This window comes from Oncorhynchus mykiss, chromosome 18 (genome assembly GCF_057628025.1).
Source record: "Oncorhynchus mykiss isolate SJ-2025 chromosome 18, ASM5762802v1, whole genome shotgun sequence".
NCBI lineage: Eukaryota > Metazoa > Chordata > Actinopteri > Salmoniformes > Salmonidae > Oncorhynchus > Oncorhynchus mykiss.
The window spans coordinates 4,376,743-4,392,262 of record NC_143039.1 but is presented as its reverse complement, the minus strand read 5'-3'; the positions used below and the strand labels follow the sequence as shown (position 1 = coordinate 4,392,262).

Here is a 15,520-nt window from a genome sequence, read left to right as displayed (position 1 = left end):
GGGTTTGAGTCCTGGTCGGGCCTTCCCCCTGGTTCCATTCTGGGTTTGAGTCCTGGTCGGGCCTTCCCCCTAGTTCCATTCTGGGTTTGAGTCCTGGTCGGGCCTTCCCCCTAGTTCCATTCTGGGTTTGAGTCCTGGTCGGGCCTAGCCCCTAGTTCCATTCTGGGTTTGAGTCCTGGTCGGGCCTAGCCCCTAGTTCCATTCTGGGTTTGAGTCCTGGTCGGGCCATCCCCCTAGTTCCATTCTGGGTTTGAGTCCTGGTCGGGCCTTCCCCTTGGTTCCATTCCTGGTTTGAGTCCTGGTCGGGCCTACCCCTTGGTTCCATTCTGGGTTTGAGTCCTGGTCGGGCCTTCCCCCTGGTTCCATTCTGGGTTTGAGTCCTGGTGGGGCCTACCCCCTAGTTCCATTCTGTGTTTGAGTCCTGGTCGGGCCTTCCCCCTGGTTCCATTCTGGGTTTGAGTCCTGGTCGGGCCTTCCCCCTAGTTCCATTCTGGGTTTGAGTCCTGGTCGGGCCTTCCCCCTGGTTCCATTCTGGGTTTGAGTCCTGGTCGGTCCTACCCCCTAGTTCCATTCTGGGTTTGAGTCCTGGTCGGGCCTTCCCCCTAGTTCCATTCTGGGTTTGAGTCCTGGTCGGGCCTTCCCCCTAGTTCCATTCTGGGTTTGAGTCCTGGTCGGGCCTAGCCCCTAGTTCCATTCTGGGTTTGAGTCCTGGTCGGGCCTAGCCCCTAGTTCCATTCTGGGTTTGAGTCCTGGTCGGGCCTACCCCCTAGTTCCATTCTGGGTTTGAGTCCTGGTCGGGCCTTCCCCCTAGTTCCTTTCTGTGTTTGAGTCCTGGTCGGGCCTAGCCCCTAGTTCCATTCTGGGTTTGAGTCCTGGTCGGGCCTACCCCCTAGTTCCATTCTGGGGTTGAGTCCTGGTCGGGCCTACCCCTTGGTTCCATTCTGGGTTTGAGTCCTGGTCGGGCTATCCCCCTAGTTCCATTCTGGGTTTGAGTCCTGGTCGGGCCATCCCCCTAGTTCCATTCTGGGTTTGAGTCCTGGTCGGGCCTAGCCCCTAGTTCCATTCTGGGTTTGAGTCCTGGTCGGGCCTAGCCCCTAGTTCCATTCTGGGTTTGAGTCCTGGTCGGGCCTTCCCCCTAGTTCCATTCTGGGTTTGAGTCCTGGTCGGGCCTAGCCCCTAGTTCCATTCTGGGTTTGAGTCCTGGTCGGGCCTAGCCCCTAGTTCCATTCTCGGTTTGAGTCCTGGTCGGGCCTAGCCCCTAGTTCCATTCTGGGTTTGAGTCCTGGTCGGGCCTTCCCCTTGGTTCCATTCTGGGTTTGAGTCCTGGTCGGGCCTTCCCCTTGGTTCCATTCTGGGTTTGAGTACTGGTCGGGCCTACCCCTTGGTTCCATTCTGGGTTTGAGTCCTGGTCGGGCCTTCCCCCTGGTTCCATTCTGGGTTTGAGTCCTGGTCGGGCCTTCCCCCTAGTTCCATTCTGGGTTTGAGTCCTGGTCGGGCCTTCCCCCTAGTTCCATTCTGGGTTTGAGTCCTGGTCGGGCCTAGCCCCTAGTTCCATTCTGGGTTTGAGTCCTGGTCGGGCCTAGCCCCTAGTTCCATTCTGGGTTTGAGTCCTGGTCTGGCCATCCCCCTAGTTCCATTCTGGGTTTGAGTCCTGGTCGGGCCTTCCCCTTGGTTCCATTCTGGGTTTGAGTCCTGGTCGGGCCTTCCCCCTAGTTCCATTCTGGGTTTGAGTCCTGGTTGGTCCTACTCCCTAGTTCCATTCTGTGTTTGAGTCCTGGTCGGGCCTTCCCCCTAGTTCCATTCTGGGTTTGAGTCCTGGTCGGGCCTTCCCCCTAGTTCCATTCTGGGTTTGAGTCCTGGTCGGGCCTAGCCCCTAGTTCCATTCTGGGTTTGAGTCCTGGTCGGGCCTAGCCCCTAGTTCCATTCTGGGTTTTAGTCCTGGTCGGGCCTTCCCCCTAGTTCCATTCTGGGTTTGAGTCCTGGTCGGGCCTTCCCCCTAGTTCCATTCTGGGTTTGAGTCCTGGTTGGTCCTACTCCCTAGTTCCATTCTGTGTTTGAGTCCTGGTCGGGCCTTCCCCCTAGTTCCATTCTGGGTTTGAGTCCTGGTCGGGCCTTCCCCCTAGTTCCATTCTGGGTTTGAGTCCTGGTCGGGCCTAGCCCCTAGTTCCATTCTGGGTTTGAGTCCTGGTCGGGCCTAGCCCCTAGTTCCATTCTGGGTTTTAGTCCTGGTCGGGCCTTCCCCCTAGTTCCATTCTGGGTTTGAGTCCTGGTCGGGCCTTCCCCCTAGTTCCATTCTGGGTTTGAGTCCTGGTCGGGCCTAGCCCCTAGTTCCATTCTGGGTTTGAGTCCTGGTCGGGCCTACCCCCTAGTTCCATTCTGGGGTTGAGTCCTGGTCGGGCCTACCCCTTGGTTCCATTCTGGGTTTGAGTCCTGGTCGGGCCTTCCCCCTGGTTCCATTCTGGGTTTGAGTCCTGGTGGGGCCTACCCCCTAGTTCCATTCTGGGTTTGAGTCCTGGTCGGGCCTTCCCCCTGGTTCCATTCTGGGTTTGAGTCCTGGTCGGGCCTTCCCCCTAGTTCCATTCTGGGTTTGAGTCCTGGTCGGGCCTTCCCCCTGGTTCCATTCTGGGTTTGAGTCCTGGTCGGTCCTACCCCCTAGTTCCATTCTGGGTTTGAGTCCTGGTCGGGCCTTCCCCCTAGTTCCATTCTGGGTTTGAGTCCTGGTCGGGCCTAGCCCCTAGTTCCATTCTGGGTTTGAGTCCTGGTCGGGCCTAGCCCCTAGTTCCATTCTGGGTTTGAGTCCTGGTCGGGCCTACCCCCTAGTTCCATTCTGGGTTTGAGTCCTGGTCGGGCCTTCCCCCTAGTTCCATTCTGTGTTTGAGTCCTGGTCGGGCCTAGCCCCTAGTTCCATTCTGGGTTTGAGTCCTGGTCGGGCCTACCCCCTAGTTCCATTCTGGGGTTGAGTCCTGGTCGGGCCTACCCCTTGGTTCCATTCTGGGTTTGAGTCCTGGTCGGGCCATCCCCCTAGTTCCATTCTTGGTTTGAGTCCTGGTCGGGCCTACTCCCTGGTTCCATTCTGGGTTTGAGTCCTGGTCGGGCCTACTCCCTAGTTCTATTCTGGGTTTGAGTCCTGGTTGGGCCTTCCCCTTGGTTCCATTCTGGGTTTGAGTCCTGGTCGGGCCTACCCCTTGTTTCCATTCTGGGTTTGAGTCTTGGTCGGGCCTACCCCTAGTTCCATTCTGGGTTTGAGTCTTGGTCGGGCCTACCCCTAGTTCCATTCTGGGTTTGAGTCCTGGTCGGGCCTACTCCCTGGTTCCATTCTGGGTTTGAGTCCTGGTCCGGCCTACCCCTTTGTTCCATTCTGGGTTTGAGTCCTGGTCGTGCCTAGCCCCTGGTTCCTTTCTGGGTTTGAGTCCTGGTCGGGCATTCCCCCTAGTTCCATTCTGGGTTTGAGTTCTGGTCGGGCATTCCCCCTAGTTCCATTCTGGGTTTGAGTCCTGGTCGGGCCTACCCCTTAGTTCCATTCTGGGTTTGAGTCCTGGTCGGGCCTTCCCCCTAGTTCCATTCTGGGTTTTAGTCCTGGTCGGGCCTTCCCCCTAGTTCCATTCTGGGTTTGAGTCCTGGTCGGGCCTAGCCCCTAGTTCCATTCTGGGTTTGAGTCCTGGTCGGGCCTAGCCCCTAGTTCCATTCTGGGTTTGAGTCCTGGTCGGGGCTACCCCCTAGTTCCATTCTGGGGTTGAGTCCTGGTCGGGCCTACCCCTTGGTTCCATTCTGGGTTTGAGTCCTGGTCGGGCCATCCCCCTAGTTCCATTCTGGGTTTGAGTCCTGGTCGGGCCTACTCCCTGGTTCCATTCTGGGTTTGAGTCCTGGTCGGGCCTACTCCCTGGTTCCATTCTGGGTTTGAGTCCTGGTCGGGCCTACTCCCTGGTTCCATTCTGGGTTTGAGTCCTGGTCGGGCCTAGCCCCTGGTTCCATTCTGGGTTTGAGTCCTGGTCGGGCATTCCCTCTAGTTCCATTCTGGGTTTGAGTTCTGGTCGGGCATTCCCCCTAGTTCCATTCTGGGTTTGAGTCCTGGTCGGGCCTACCCTTTGGTTCCATTCTGGGTTTGATTCCTGGTCGGGCCTTTCCCCTAGTTCCATTCTGGGTTTGAGTCCTGGTCGGGCCTAGCCCCTAGTTCCATTCTGGGTTTGAGTCCTGGTCGGGCCTAGCCCTAGTTCCATTCTGGGTTTGAGTCCTGGTCGGGCCTACCCCCTAGTTCCATTCTGGGTTTGAGTCCTGGTCGGGCCTTCCCCTTGGTTCCATTCTGGGTTTGAGTACTGGTCGGGCCTACCCCTTGGTTCCATTCTGGGTTTGAGTCCTGGTCGGGCCTTCCCCCTGGTTCCATTCTGGGTTTGAGTCCTGGTCGGGCCTACCCCTTGGTTCCATTCTGGGTTTGAGTCCTGGTCGGGCCTTCCCCCTGGTTCCATTCTGGGTTTGAGTCCTGGTGGGGCCTACCCCCTAGTTCCATTCTGGGTTTGAGTCCTGGTCGGGCCTTCCCCCTGGTTCCATTCTGGGTTTGAGTCCTGGTCGGGCCTTCCCCCTAGTTCCATTCTGGGTTTGAGTCCTGGTCGGGCCTTCCCCCTGGTTCCATTCTGGGTTTGAGTCCTGGTCGGTCCTACCCCCTAGTTCCATTCTGGGTTTGAGTCCTGGTCGGGCCTTCCCCCTAGTTCCATTCTGGGTTTGAGTCCTGGTCCGGCCTAGCCCCTAGTTCCATTCTGGGTTTGAGTCCTGGTCGGGCCTAGCCCCTAGTTCCATTCTGGGTTTGAGTCCTGGTCGGGCCTACCCCCTAGTTCCATTCTGGGTTTGAGTCCTGGTCGGGCCTTCCCCTTGGTTCCATTCTGGGTTTGAGTCCTGGTCGGGCCTACCCCTTGTTTCCATTCTGGGTTTGAGTCTTGGTCGGGCCTACCCCTAGTTCCATTCTGGGTTTGAGTCTTGGTCGGGCCTACCCCTAGTTCCATTCTGGGTTTGAGTCCTGGTCGGGCCTACTCCCTGGTTCCATTCTGGGTTTGAGTCCTGGTCCGGCCTACCCCTTTGTTCCATTCTGGGTTTGAGTCCTGGTCGTGCCTAGCCCCTGGTTCCTTTCTGGGTTTGAGTCCTGGTCGGGCATTCCCCCTAGTTCCATTCTGGGTTTGAGTTCTGGTCGGGCATTCCCCCTAGTTCCATTCTGGGTTTGAGTCCTGGTCGGGCCTACCCCTTAGTTCCATTCTGGGTTTGAGTCCTGGTCGGGCCTTCCCCCTAGTTCCATTCTGGGTTTTAGTCCTGGTCGGGCCTTCCCCCTAGTTCCATTCTGGGTTTGAGTCCTGGTCGGGCCTAGCCCCTAGTTCCATTCTGGGTTTGAGTCCTGGTCGGGCCTAGCCCCTAGTTCCATTCTGGGTTTGAGTCCTGGTCGGGGCTACCCCCTAGTTCCATTCTGGGGTTGAGTCCTGGTCGGGCCTACCCCTTGGTTCCATTCTGGGTTTGAGTCCTGGTCGGGCCATCCCCCTAGTTCCATTCTGGGTTTGAGTCCTGGTCGGGCCTACTCCCTGGTTCCATTCTGGGTTTGAGTCCTGGTCGGGCCTACTCCCTGGTTCCATTCTGGGTTTGAGTCCTGGTCGGGCCTACTCCCTGGTTCCATTCTGGGTTTGAGTCCTGGTCGGGCCTAGCCCCTGGTTCCATTCTGGGTTTGAGTCCTGGTCGGGCATTCCCTCTAGTTCCATTCTGGGTTTGAGTTCTGGTCGGGCATTCCCCCTAGTTCCATTCTGGGTTTGAGTCCTGGTCGGGCCTACCCTTTGGTTCCGTTCTGGGTTTGAGTCCTGGTCGGGCCTTTCCCCTAGTTCCATTCTGGGTTTGAGTCCTGGTCGGGCCTAGCCCCTAGTTCCATTCTGGGTTTGAGTCCTGGTCGGGCCTAGCCCTAGTTCCATTCTGGGTTTGAGTCCTGGTCGGGCCTACCCCCTAGTTCCATTCTGGGTTTGAGTCCTGGTCGGGCCTTCCCCCTAGTTCCATTCTGGGTTTGAGTCCTGGTCGGGCCTTCCCCCTGGTTCCATTCTGGGTTTGAGTCCTGGTCGGTCCTACCCCCTAGTTCCATTCTGGGTTTGAGTCCTGGTCGGGCCTTCCCCCTAGTTCCATTCTGGGTTTGAGTCCTGGTCCGGCCTAGCCCCTAGTTCCATTCTGGGTTTGAGTCCTGGTCGGGCCTAGCCCCTAGTTCCATTCTGGGTTTGAGTCCTGGTCGGGCCTACCCCCTAGTTCCATTCTGGGTTTGAGTCCTGGTCGGGCCTTCCCCCTAGTTCCATTCTGTGTTTGAGTCCTGGTCGGGCCTAGCCCCTAGTTCCATTCTGGGTTTGAGTCCTGGTCGGGCCTACCCCCTAGTTCCATTCTGGGGTTGAGTCCTGGTCGGGCCTACCCCTTGGTTCCATTCTGGGTTTGAGTCCTGGTCGGGCCATCCCCCTAGTTCCATTCTTGGTTTGAGTCCTGGTCGGGCCTACTCCCTGGTTCCATTCTGGGTTTGAGTCCTGGTCGGGCCTACTCCCTAGTTCTATTCTGGGTTTGAGTCCTGGTTGGGCCTTCCCCTTGGTTCCATTCTGGGTTTGAGTCCTGGTCGGGCCTACCCCTTGTTTCCATTCTGGGTTTGAGTCTTGGTCGGGCCTACCCCTAGTTCCATTCTGGGTTTGAGTCTTGGTCGGGCCTACCCCTAGTTCCATTCTGGGTTTGAGTCTTGGTCGGGCCTACCCCTAGTTCCATTCTGGGTTTGAGTCCTGGTCGGGCCTACTCCCTGGTTCCATTCTGGGTTTGAGTCCTGGTCCGGCCTACCCCTTTGTTCCATTCTGGGTTTGAGTCCTGGTCGTGCCTAGCCCCTGGTTCCTTTCTGGGTTTGAGTCCTGGTCGGGCATTCCCCCTAGTTCCATTCTGGGTTTGAGTTCTGGTCGGGCATTCCCCCTAGTTCCATTCTGGGTTTGAGTCCTGGTCGGGCCTACCCCTTAGTTCCATTCTGGGTTTGAGTCCTGGTCGGGCCTTCCCCCTAGTTCCATTCTGGGTTTTAGTCCTGGTCGGGCCTTCCCCCTAGTTCCATTCTGGGTTTGAGTCCTGGTCGGGCCTAGCCCCTAGTTCCATTCTGGGTTTGAGTCCTGGTCGGGCCTAGCCCCTAGTTCCATTCTGGGTTTGAGTCCTGGTCGGGGCTACCCCCTAGTTCCATTCTGGGGTTGAGTCCTGGTCGGGCCTACCCCTTGGTTCCATTCTGGGTTTGAGTCCTGGTCGGGCCATCCCCCTAGTTCCATTCTGGGTTTGAGTCCTGGTCGGGCCTACTCCCTGGTTCCATTCTGGGTTTGAGTCCTGGTCGGGCCTACTCCCTGGTTCCATTCTGGGTTTGAGTCCTGGTCGGGCCTTCCCCCTGGTTCCATTCTGGGTTTGAGTCCTGGTGGGGCCTACCCCCTAGTTCCATTCTGGGTTTGAGTCCTGGTCGGGCCTTCCCCCTGGTTCCATTCTGGGTTTGAGTCCTGGTCGGGCCTTCCCCCTAGTTCCATTCTGGGTTTGAGTCCTGGTCGGGCCTTCCCCCTGGTTCCATTCTGGGTTTGAGTCCTGGTCGGTCCTACCCCCTAGTTCCATTCTGGGTTTGAGTCCTGGTCGGGCCTTCCCCCTAGTTCCATTCTGGGTTTGAGTCCTGGTCCGGCCTAGCCCCTAGTTCCATTCTGGGTTTGAGTCCTGGTCGGGCCTAGCCCCTAGTTCCATTCTGGGTTTGAGTCCTGGTCGGGCCTACCCCCTAGTTCCATTCTGGGTTTGAGTCCTGGTCGGGCCTTCCCCCTAGTTCCATTCTGTGTTTGAGTCCTGGTCGGGCCTAGCCCCTAGTTCCATTCTGGGTTTGAGTCCTGGTCGGGCCTACCCCCTAGTTCCATTCTGGGGTTGAGTCCTGGTCGGGCCTACCCCTTGGTTCCATTCTGGGTTTGAGTCCTGGTCGGGCCATCCCCCTAGTTCCATTCTTGGTTTGAGTCCTGGTCGGGCCTACTCCCTGGTTCCATTCTGGGTTTGAGTCCTGGTCGGGCCTACTCCCTAGTTCTATTCTGGGTTTGAGTCCTGGTTGGGCCTTCCCCTTGGTTCCATTCTGGGTTTGAGTCCTGGTCGGGCCTACCCCTTGTTTCCATTCTGGGTTTGAGTCTTGGTCGGGCCTACCCCTAGTTCCATTCTGGGTTTGAGTCTTGGTCGGGCCTACCCCTAGTTCCATTCTGGGTTTGAGTCCTGGTCGTGCCTAGCCCCTGGTTCCTTTCTGGATTTGAGTCCTGGTCGGGCATTCCCCCTAGTTCCATTCTGGGTTTGAGTTCTGGTCGGGCATTCCCCCTAGTTCCATTCTGGGTTTGAGTCCTGGTCGGGCCTACCCCTTAGTTCCATTCTGGGTTTGAGTCCTGGTCGGGCCTTCCCCCTAGTTCCATTCTGGGTTTTAGTCCTGGTCGGGCCTTCCCCCTAGTTCCATTCTGGGTTTGAGTCCTGGTCGGGCCTAGCCCCTAGTTCCATTCTGGGTTTGAGTCCTGGTCGGGCCTAGCCCCTAGTTCCATTCTGGGTTTGAGTCCTGGTCGGGGCTACCCCCTAGTTCCATTCTGGGGTTGAGTCCTGGTCGGGCCTACCCCTTGGTTCCATTCTGGGTTTGAGTCCTGGTCGGGCCATCCCCCTAGTTCCATTCTGGGTTTGAGTCCTGGTCGGGCCTACTCCCTGGTTCCATTCTGGGTTTGAGTCCTGGTCGGGCCTACTCCCTGGTTCCATTCTGGGTTTGAGTCCTGGTCGGGCCTACTCCCTGGTTCCATTCTGGGTTTGAGTCCTGGTCGGACCTAGCCCCTGGTTCCATTCTGGGTTTGAGTCCTGGTCGGGCATTCCCTCTAGTTCCATTCTGGGTTTGAGTTCTGGTCGGGCATTCCCCCTAGTTCCATTCTGGGTTTGAGTCCTGGTCGGGCCTACCCTTTGGTTCCATTCTGGGTTTGAGTCCTGGTCGGGCCTTTCCCCTAGTTCCATTCTGGGTTTGAGTCCTGGTCGGGCCTAGCCCCTAGTTCCATTCTGGGTTTGAGTCCTGGTCGGGCCTAGCCCCTAGTTCCATTCTGGGTTTGAGTCCTGGTCGGGCCTAGCCCCTAGTTCCATTCTGGGTTTGAGTCCTGGTCGGGCCTACCCCCTAGTTCCATTCTGGGGTTGAGTCCTGGTCGGGCCTACCCCTTGGTTCCATTCTGGGTTTGAGTCCTGGTCGGGCCATCCCCCTAGTTCCATTCTGGGTTTGAGTCCTGGTCGGGCCATCCCCCTAGTTCCATTCTGGGTTTGAGTCCTGGTCGGGCCTAGCCCCTAGTTCCATTCTGGGTTTGAGTCCTGGTCGGGCCTAGCCCCTAGTTCCATTCTGGGTTTGAGTCCTGGTCGGGCCTTCCCCCTAGTTCCATTCTGGGTTTGAGTCCTGGTCCGGCCTAGCCCCTAGTTCCATTCTGGGTTTGAGTCCTGGTCGGGCCTAGCCCCTAGTTCCATTCTGGGTTTGAGTCCTGGTCGGGCCTACCCCCTAGTTCCATTCTGGGTTTGAGTCCTGGTCGGGCCTTCCCCCTAGTTCCATTCTGTGTTTGAGTCCTGGTCGGGCCTAGCCCCTAGTTCCATTCTGGGTTTGAGTCCTGGTCGGGCCTACCCCCTAGTTCCATTCTGGGGTTGAGTCCTGGTCGGGCCTACCCCTTGGTTCCATTCTGGGTTTGAGTCCTGGTCGGGCCATCCCCCTAGTTCCATTCTTGGTTTGAGTCCTGGTCGGGCCTACTCCCTGGTTCCATTCTGGGTTTGAGTCCTGGTCGGGCCTACTCCCTAGTTCTATTCTGGGTTTGAGTCCTGGTTGGGCCTTCCCCTTGGTTCCATTCTGGGTTTGAGTCCTGGTCGGGCCTACCCCCTAGTTCCATTCTGGGGTTGAGTCCTGGTCGGGCCTACCCCTTGGTTCCATTCTGGGTTTGAGTCCTGGTCGGGCCATCCCCCTAGTTCCATTCTGGGTTTGAGTCCTGGTCGGGCCATCCCCCTAGTTCCATTCTGGGTTTGAGTCCTGGTCGGGCCTAGCCCCTAGTTCCATTCTGGGTTTGAGTCCTGGTCGGGCCTAGCCCCTAGTTCCATTCTGGGTTTGAGTCCTGGTCGGGCCTTCCCCCTAGTTCCATTCTGGGTTTGAGTCCTGGTCCGGCCTAGCCCCTAGTTCCATTCTGGGTTTGAGTCCTGGTCGGGCCTAGCCCCTAGTTCCATTCTGGGTTTGAGTCCTGGTCGGGCCTACCCCCTAGTTCCATTCTGGGTTTGAGTCCTGGTCGGGCCTTCCCCCTAGTTCCATTCTGTGTTTGAGTCCTGGTCGGGCCTAGCCCCTAGTTCCATTCTGGGTTTGAGTCCTGGTCGGGCCTACCCCCTAGTTCCATTCTGGGGTTGAGTCCTGGTCGGGCCTACCCCTTGGTTCCATTCTGGGTTTGAGTCCTGGTCGGGCCATCCCCCTAGTTCCATTCTTGGTTTGAGTCCTGGTCGGGCCTACTCCCTGGTTCCATTCTGGGTTTGAGTCCTGGTCGGGCCTACTCCCTAGTTCTATTCTGGGTTTGAGTCCTGGTTGGGCCTTCCCCTTGGTTCCATTCTGGGTTTGAGTCCTGGTCGGGCCTACCCCTTGTTTCCATTCTGGGTTTGAGTCTTGGTCGGGCCTACCCCTAGTTCCATTCTGGGTTTGAGTCTTGGTCGGGCCTACCCCTAGTTCCATTCTGGGTTTGAGTCCTGGTCGGGCCTACTCCCTGGTTCCATTCTGGGTTTGAGTCCTGGTCCGGCCTACCCCTTTGTTCCATTCTGGGTTTGAGTCCTGGTCGTGCCTAGCCCCTGGTTCCTTTCTGGGTTTGAGTCCTGGTCGGGCCTTTCCCCTAGTTCCATTCTGGGTTTGAGTCCTGGTCGGGCCTAGCCCCTAGTTCCATTCTGGGTTTGAGTCCTGGTCGGGCCTAGCCCCTAGTTCCATTCTGGGTTTGAGTCCTGGTCGGGCCTAGCCCCTAGTTCCATTCTGGGTTTGAGTCCTGGTCGGGCCTACCCCCTAGTTCCATTCTGGGGTTGAGTCCTGGTCGGGCCTACCCCTTGGTTCCATTCTGGGTTTGAGTCCTGGTCGGGCCATCCCCCTAGTTCCATTCTGGGTTTGAGTCCTGGTCGGGCCATCCCCCTAGTTCCATTCTGGGTTTGAGTCCTGGTCGGGCCTAGCCCCTAGTTCCATTCTGGGTTTGAGTCCTGGTCAGGCCTAGCCCCTAGTTCCATTCTGGGTTTGAGTCCTGGTCGGGCCTTCCCCCTAGTTCCATTCTGGGTTTGAGTCCTGGTCCGGCCTAGCCCCTTGTTCCATTCTGGGTTTGAGTCCTGGTCGGGCCTAGCCCCTAGTTCCATTCTGGGTTTGAGTCCTGGTCGGGCCTACCCCCTAGTTCCATTCTGGGTTTGAGTCCTGGTCGGGCCTTCCCCCTAGTTCCATTCTGTGTTTGAGTCCTGGTCGGGCCTAGCCCCTAGTTCCATTCTGGGTTTGAGTCCTGGTCGGGCCTACCCCCTAGTTCCATTCTGGGGTTGAGTCCTGGTCGGGCCTACCCCTTGGTTCCATTCTGGGTTTGAGTCCTGGTCGGGCCATCCCCCTAGTTCCATTCTTGGTTTGAGTCCTGGTCGGGCCTACTCCCTGGTTCCATTCTGGGTTTGAGTCCTGGTCGGGCCTACTCCCTAGTTCTATTCTGGGTTTGAGTCCTGGTTGGGCCTTCCCCTTGGTTCCATTCTGGGTTTGAGTCCTGGTCGGGCCTACCCCTTGTTTCCATTCTGGGTTTGAGTCTTGGTCGGGCCTACCCCTAGTTCCATTCTGGGTTTGAGTCTTGGTCGGGCCTACCCCTAGTTCCATTCTGGGTTTGAGTCCTGGTCGGGCCTACTCCCTGGTTCCATTCTGGGTTTGAGTCCTGGTCCGGCCTACCCCTTTGTTCCATTCTGGGTTTGAGTCCTGGTCGTGCCTAGCCCCTGGTTCCTTTCTGGGTTTGAGTCCTGGTCGGGCATTCCCCCTAGTTCCATTCTGGGTTTGAGTTCTGGTCGGACATTCCCCCTAGTTCCATTCTGGGTTTGAGTCCTGGTCGGGCCTACCCCTTAGTTCCATTCTGGGTTTGAGTCCTGGTCGGGCCTTCCCCGTAGTTCCATTCTGGGTTTTAGTCCTGGTCGGGCCTTCCCCCTAGTTCCATTCTGGGTTTGAGTCCTGGTCGGGCCTAGCCCCTAGTTCCATTCTGGGTTTGAGTCCTGGTCGGGCCTAGCCCCTAGTTCCATTCTGGGTTTGAGTCCTGGTCGGGGCTACCCCCTAGTTCCATTGTGGGGTTGAGTCCTGGTCGGGCCTTCCCCCTAGTTCCATTCTGGGTTTGAGTCCTGGTCGGGCCTAGCCCCTAGTTCCATTCTGGGTTTGAGTCCTGGTCGGGCCTAGCCCCTAGTTCCATTCTGGGTTTGAGTCCTGGTCGGGGCTACCCCCTAGTTCCATTCTGGGGTTGAGTCCTGGTCGGGCCTACCCCTTGGTTCCATTCTGGGTTTGAGTCCTGGTCGGGCCTACTCCCTGGTTCCATTCTGGGTTTGAGTCCTGGTCGGGCCTACTCCCTGGTTCCATTCTGGGTTTGAGTCCTGGTCGGGCCTACTCCCTGGTTCCATTCTGGGTTTGAGTCCTGGTCGGGCCTAGCCCCTGGTTCCATTCTGGGTTTGAGTCCTGGTCGGGCATTCCCTCTAGTTCCATTCTGGGTTTGAGTTCTGGTCGGGCATTCCCCCTAGTTCCATTCTGGGTTTGAGTCCTGGTCGGGCCTACCCTTTGGTTCCATTCTGGGTTTGAGTCCTGGTCGGGCCTTTCCCCTAGTTCCATTCTGGGTTTGAGTCCTGGTCGGGCCTAGCCCCTAGTTCCATTCTGGGTTTGAGTCCTGGTCGGGCCTAGCCCCTAGTTCCATTCTGGGTTTGAGTCCTGGTCGGGCCTAGCCCCTAGTTCCATTCTGGGTTTGAGGCCTGGTCGGGCCTACCCCCTAGTTCCATTCTGGGGTTGAGTCCTGGTCGGGCCTACCCCTTGGTTCCATTCTGGGTTTGAGTCCTGGTCGGGCCATCCCCCTAGTTCCATTCTGGGTTTGAGTCCTGGTCGGGCCATCCCCCTAGTTCCATTCTGGGTTTGAGTCCTGGTCGGGCCTAGCCCCTAGTTCCATTCTGGGTTTGAGTCCTGGTCGGGCCTAGCCCCTAGTTCCATTCTGGGTTTGAGTCCTGGTCGGGCCTTCCCCCTAGTTCCATTCTGGGTTTGAGTCCTGGTCGGGCCTAGCCCCTAGTTCCATTCTGGGTTTGAGTCCTGGTCGGGCCTAGCCCCTAGTTCCATTCTGGGTTTGAGTCCTGGTCGGGCCTAGCCCCCTAGTTCCATTCTGGGTTTGAGTCCTGGTCGGGCCTTCCCCCTAGTTCCATTCTGTGTTTGAGTCCTGGTCGGGCCTAGCCCCTAGTTCCATTCTGGGTTTGAGTCCTGGTCGGGCTTACCCCCTAGTTCCATTCTGGGGTTGAGTCCTGGTCGGGCCTACCCCTTGGTTCCATTCTGGGTTTGAGTCCTGGTCGGGCCTTCCCCCTGGTTCCATTCTGGGTTTGAGTCCTGGTGGGGCCTACCCCCTAGTTCCATTCTGTGTTTGCGTCCTGGTCGGGCCTTCCCCCTGGTTCCATTCTGGGTTTGAGTCCTGGTCGGGCCTTCCCCCTAGTTCCATTCTGGGTTTGAGTCCTGGTTGGTCCTACTCCCTAGTTCCATTCTGGGTTTGAGTCCTGGTCGGGCCTTCCCCCTAGTTCCATTCTGGGTTTGAGTCCTGGTCGGGCCTAGCCCCTAGTTCCATTCTGGGTTTGAGTCCTGGTCGGGCCTAGCCCCTAGTTCCATTCTGGGTTTGAGTCCTGGTCGGGCCTACCCCCTAGTTCCATTCTGGGTTTGAGTCCTGGTCGGGCCTTCCCCTTGGTTCCATTCTGGGTTTGAGTCCTGGTCGGGCCTACCCCTTGTTTCCATTCTGGGTTTGAGTCTTGGTCGGGCCTACCCCTGGTTCCATTCTGGGTTTGAGTCTTGGTCGGGCCTACCCCTAGTTCCATTCTGGGTTTGAGTCCTGGTCGGGCCTACTCCCTGGTTCCATTCTGGGTTTGAGTCCTGGTCGGGCCTACCCCATGGTTCCATTCTGGGTTTGAGTCCTGGTCGGGCCTACCCCTTGGTTCCATTCTGGGTTTGAGTCCTGGTCGGGCCTTCCCCCTAGTTCCATTCTGGGTTTTAGTCCTGGTCGGGCCTTCCCCCTAGTTCCATTCTGGGTTTGAGTCCTGGCCGGGCCTAGCCCCTAGTTCCATTCTGGGTTTGAGTCCTGGTCGGGCCTAGCCCCTAGTTCCATTCTGGGTTTGAGTCCTGGTCGGGCCTACCTCCTAGTTCCATTCTGGGTTTGAGTCCTGGTCGGGCCTTCCCCTTGGTTCCATTCTGGGTTTGAGTCCTGGTCGGGCCTACGCCTTGTTTCCATTCTGGGTTTGAGTCCTGGTCGGTCCTACCCCCTAGTTCCATTCTGGGTTTGAGTCCTGGTCGGGCCTTCCCCCTAGTTCCATTCTGGGTTTGAGTCCTGGTCGGTCCTACCCCCTAGTTCCATTCTGGGTTTGAGTCCTGGTCGGTCCTACCCCCTAGTTCCATTCTGGGTTTGAGTCCTGGTCGGTCCTACCCCCTAGTTCCATTCTGGATTTGAGTCCTGGTCGGTCCTACCCCCTAGTTCCATTCTGGGTTTGAGTCCTGGTCGGGCCTTCCCCCTAGTTCCATTCTGGGTTTGAGTCCTGGTCGGTCCTACCCCCTAGTTCCATTCTGGGTTTGAGTCCTGGTCGGTCCTACCCCCTAGTTCCATTCTGGGTTTGAGTCCTGGTCGGTCCTACCCCCTAGTTCCATTCTGGGTTTGAGTCCTGGTCGGTCCTACCCCTGGCTTCATTGTGATCCAAACTGCTCTCATCTCTCCCTCAGCTGCCAACGTCCTGCTGTCGGAGCGTGGGGAGGTGAAGCTGGCAGACTTTGGGGTGGCAGGACAGCTAACAGACACCCAGCTCAAACGCAGCACCTTCGTTGGCACGCCCTTCTGGATGGCTCCAGAGGTCATCAAGCAGTCAGCCTACGACTGTAAGGTGAGAGGTCGAAGGTTACAGTCAGCCTACAACTCTATGGTGAGAGGTCAGAGATTTGTCAGCCTACGACTCTATGGTGAGAGGTCAGAGATTAGTCAGCCTACGACTTTATGGTGAGAGGTCGGAAATTAGTCAGCCTACGACTCTATGGTGAGAGGTCAGAGATTAGTCAGCCTACGACTCTATGGTGAGAGGTCAGAGATTAGTCAGCCTACGACTCTATGGTGAGAGGTCGGAGGTTACAGTCAGCCTACGACTCAGGGGTCATACAGGAAGTTCTGTTTCTAATGACAACAAAGACGTTATCCCAAATGTCACACAAAGTCTACATCTGAATCGGCACCCTATTCCCTATATAGTACACTAGCCCATAGGACTCGGGTCA

General features: G+C 57.5%; 1 protein-coding gene across 3 annotated transcripts in view; it reads left to right on the top strand.

Annotated features, from left to right (window-relative positions):
* The window catches only part of LOC110512950 (serine/threonine-protein kinase 24), a 46,937-nt gene that overhangs the window by 16,934 nt on the left and 14,483 nt on the right, over positions 1-15,520 (top strand). For all 3 annotated transcript variants that reach the window (XM_090206687.1, XM_090206689.1, XM_090206688.1), the window contains exon 6: positions 14,978-15,135. In XM_090206687.1, coding sequence (XP_090062813.1) covers positions 14,978-15,135 — 158 coding nt within the window. The remainder of the gene's footprint in view (positions 1-14,977; positions 15,136-15,520) is intronic.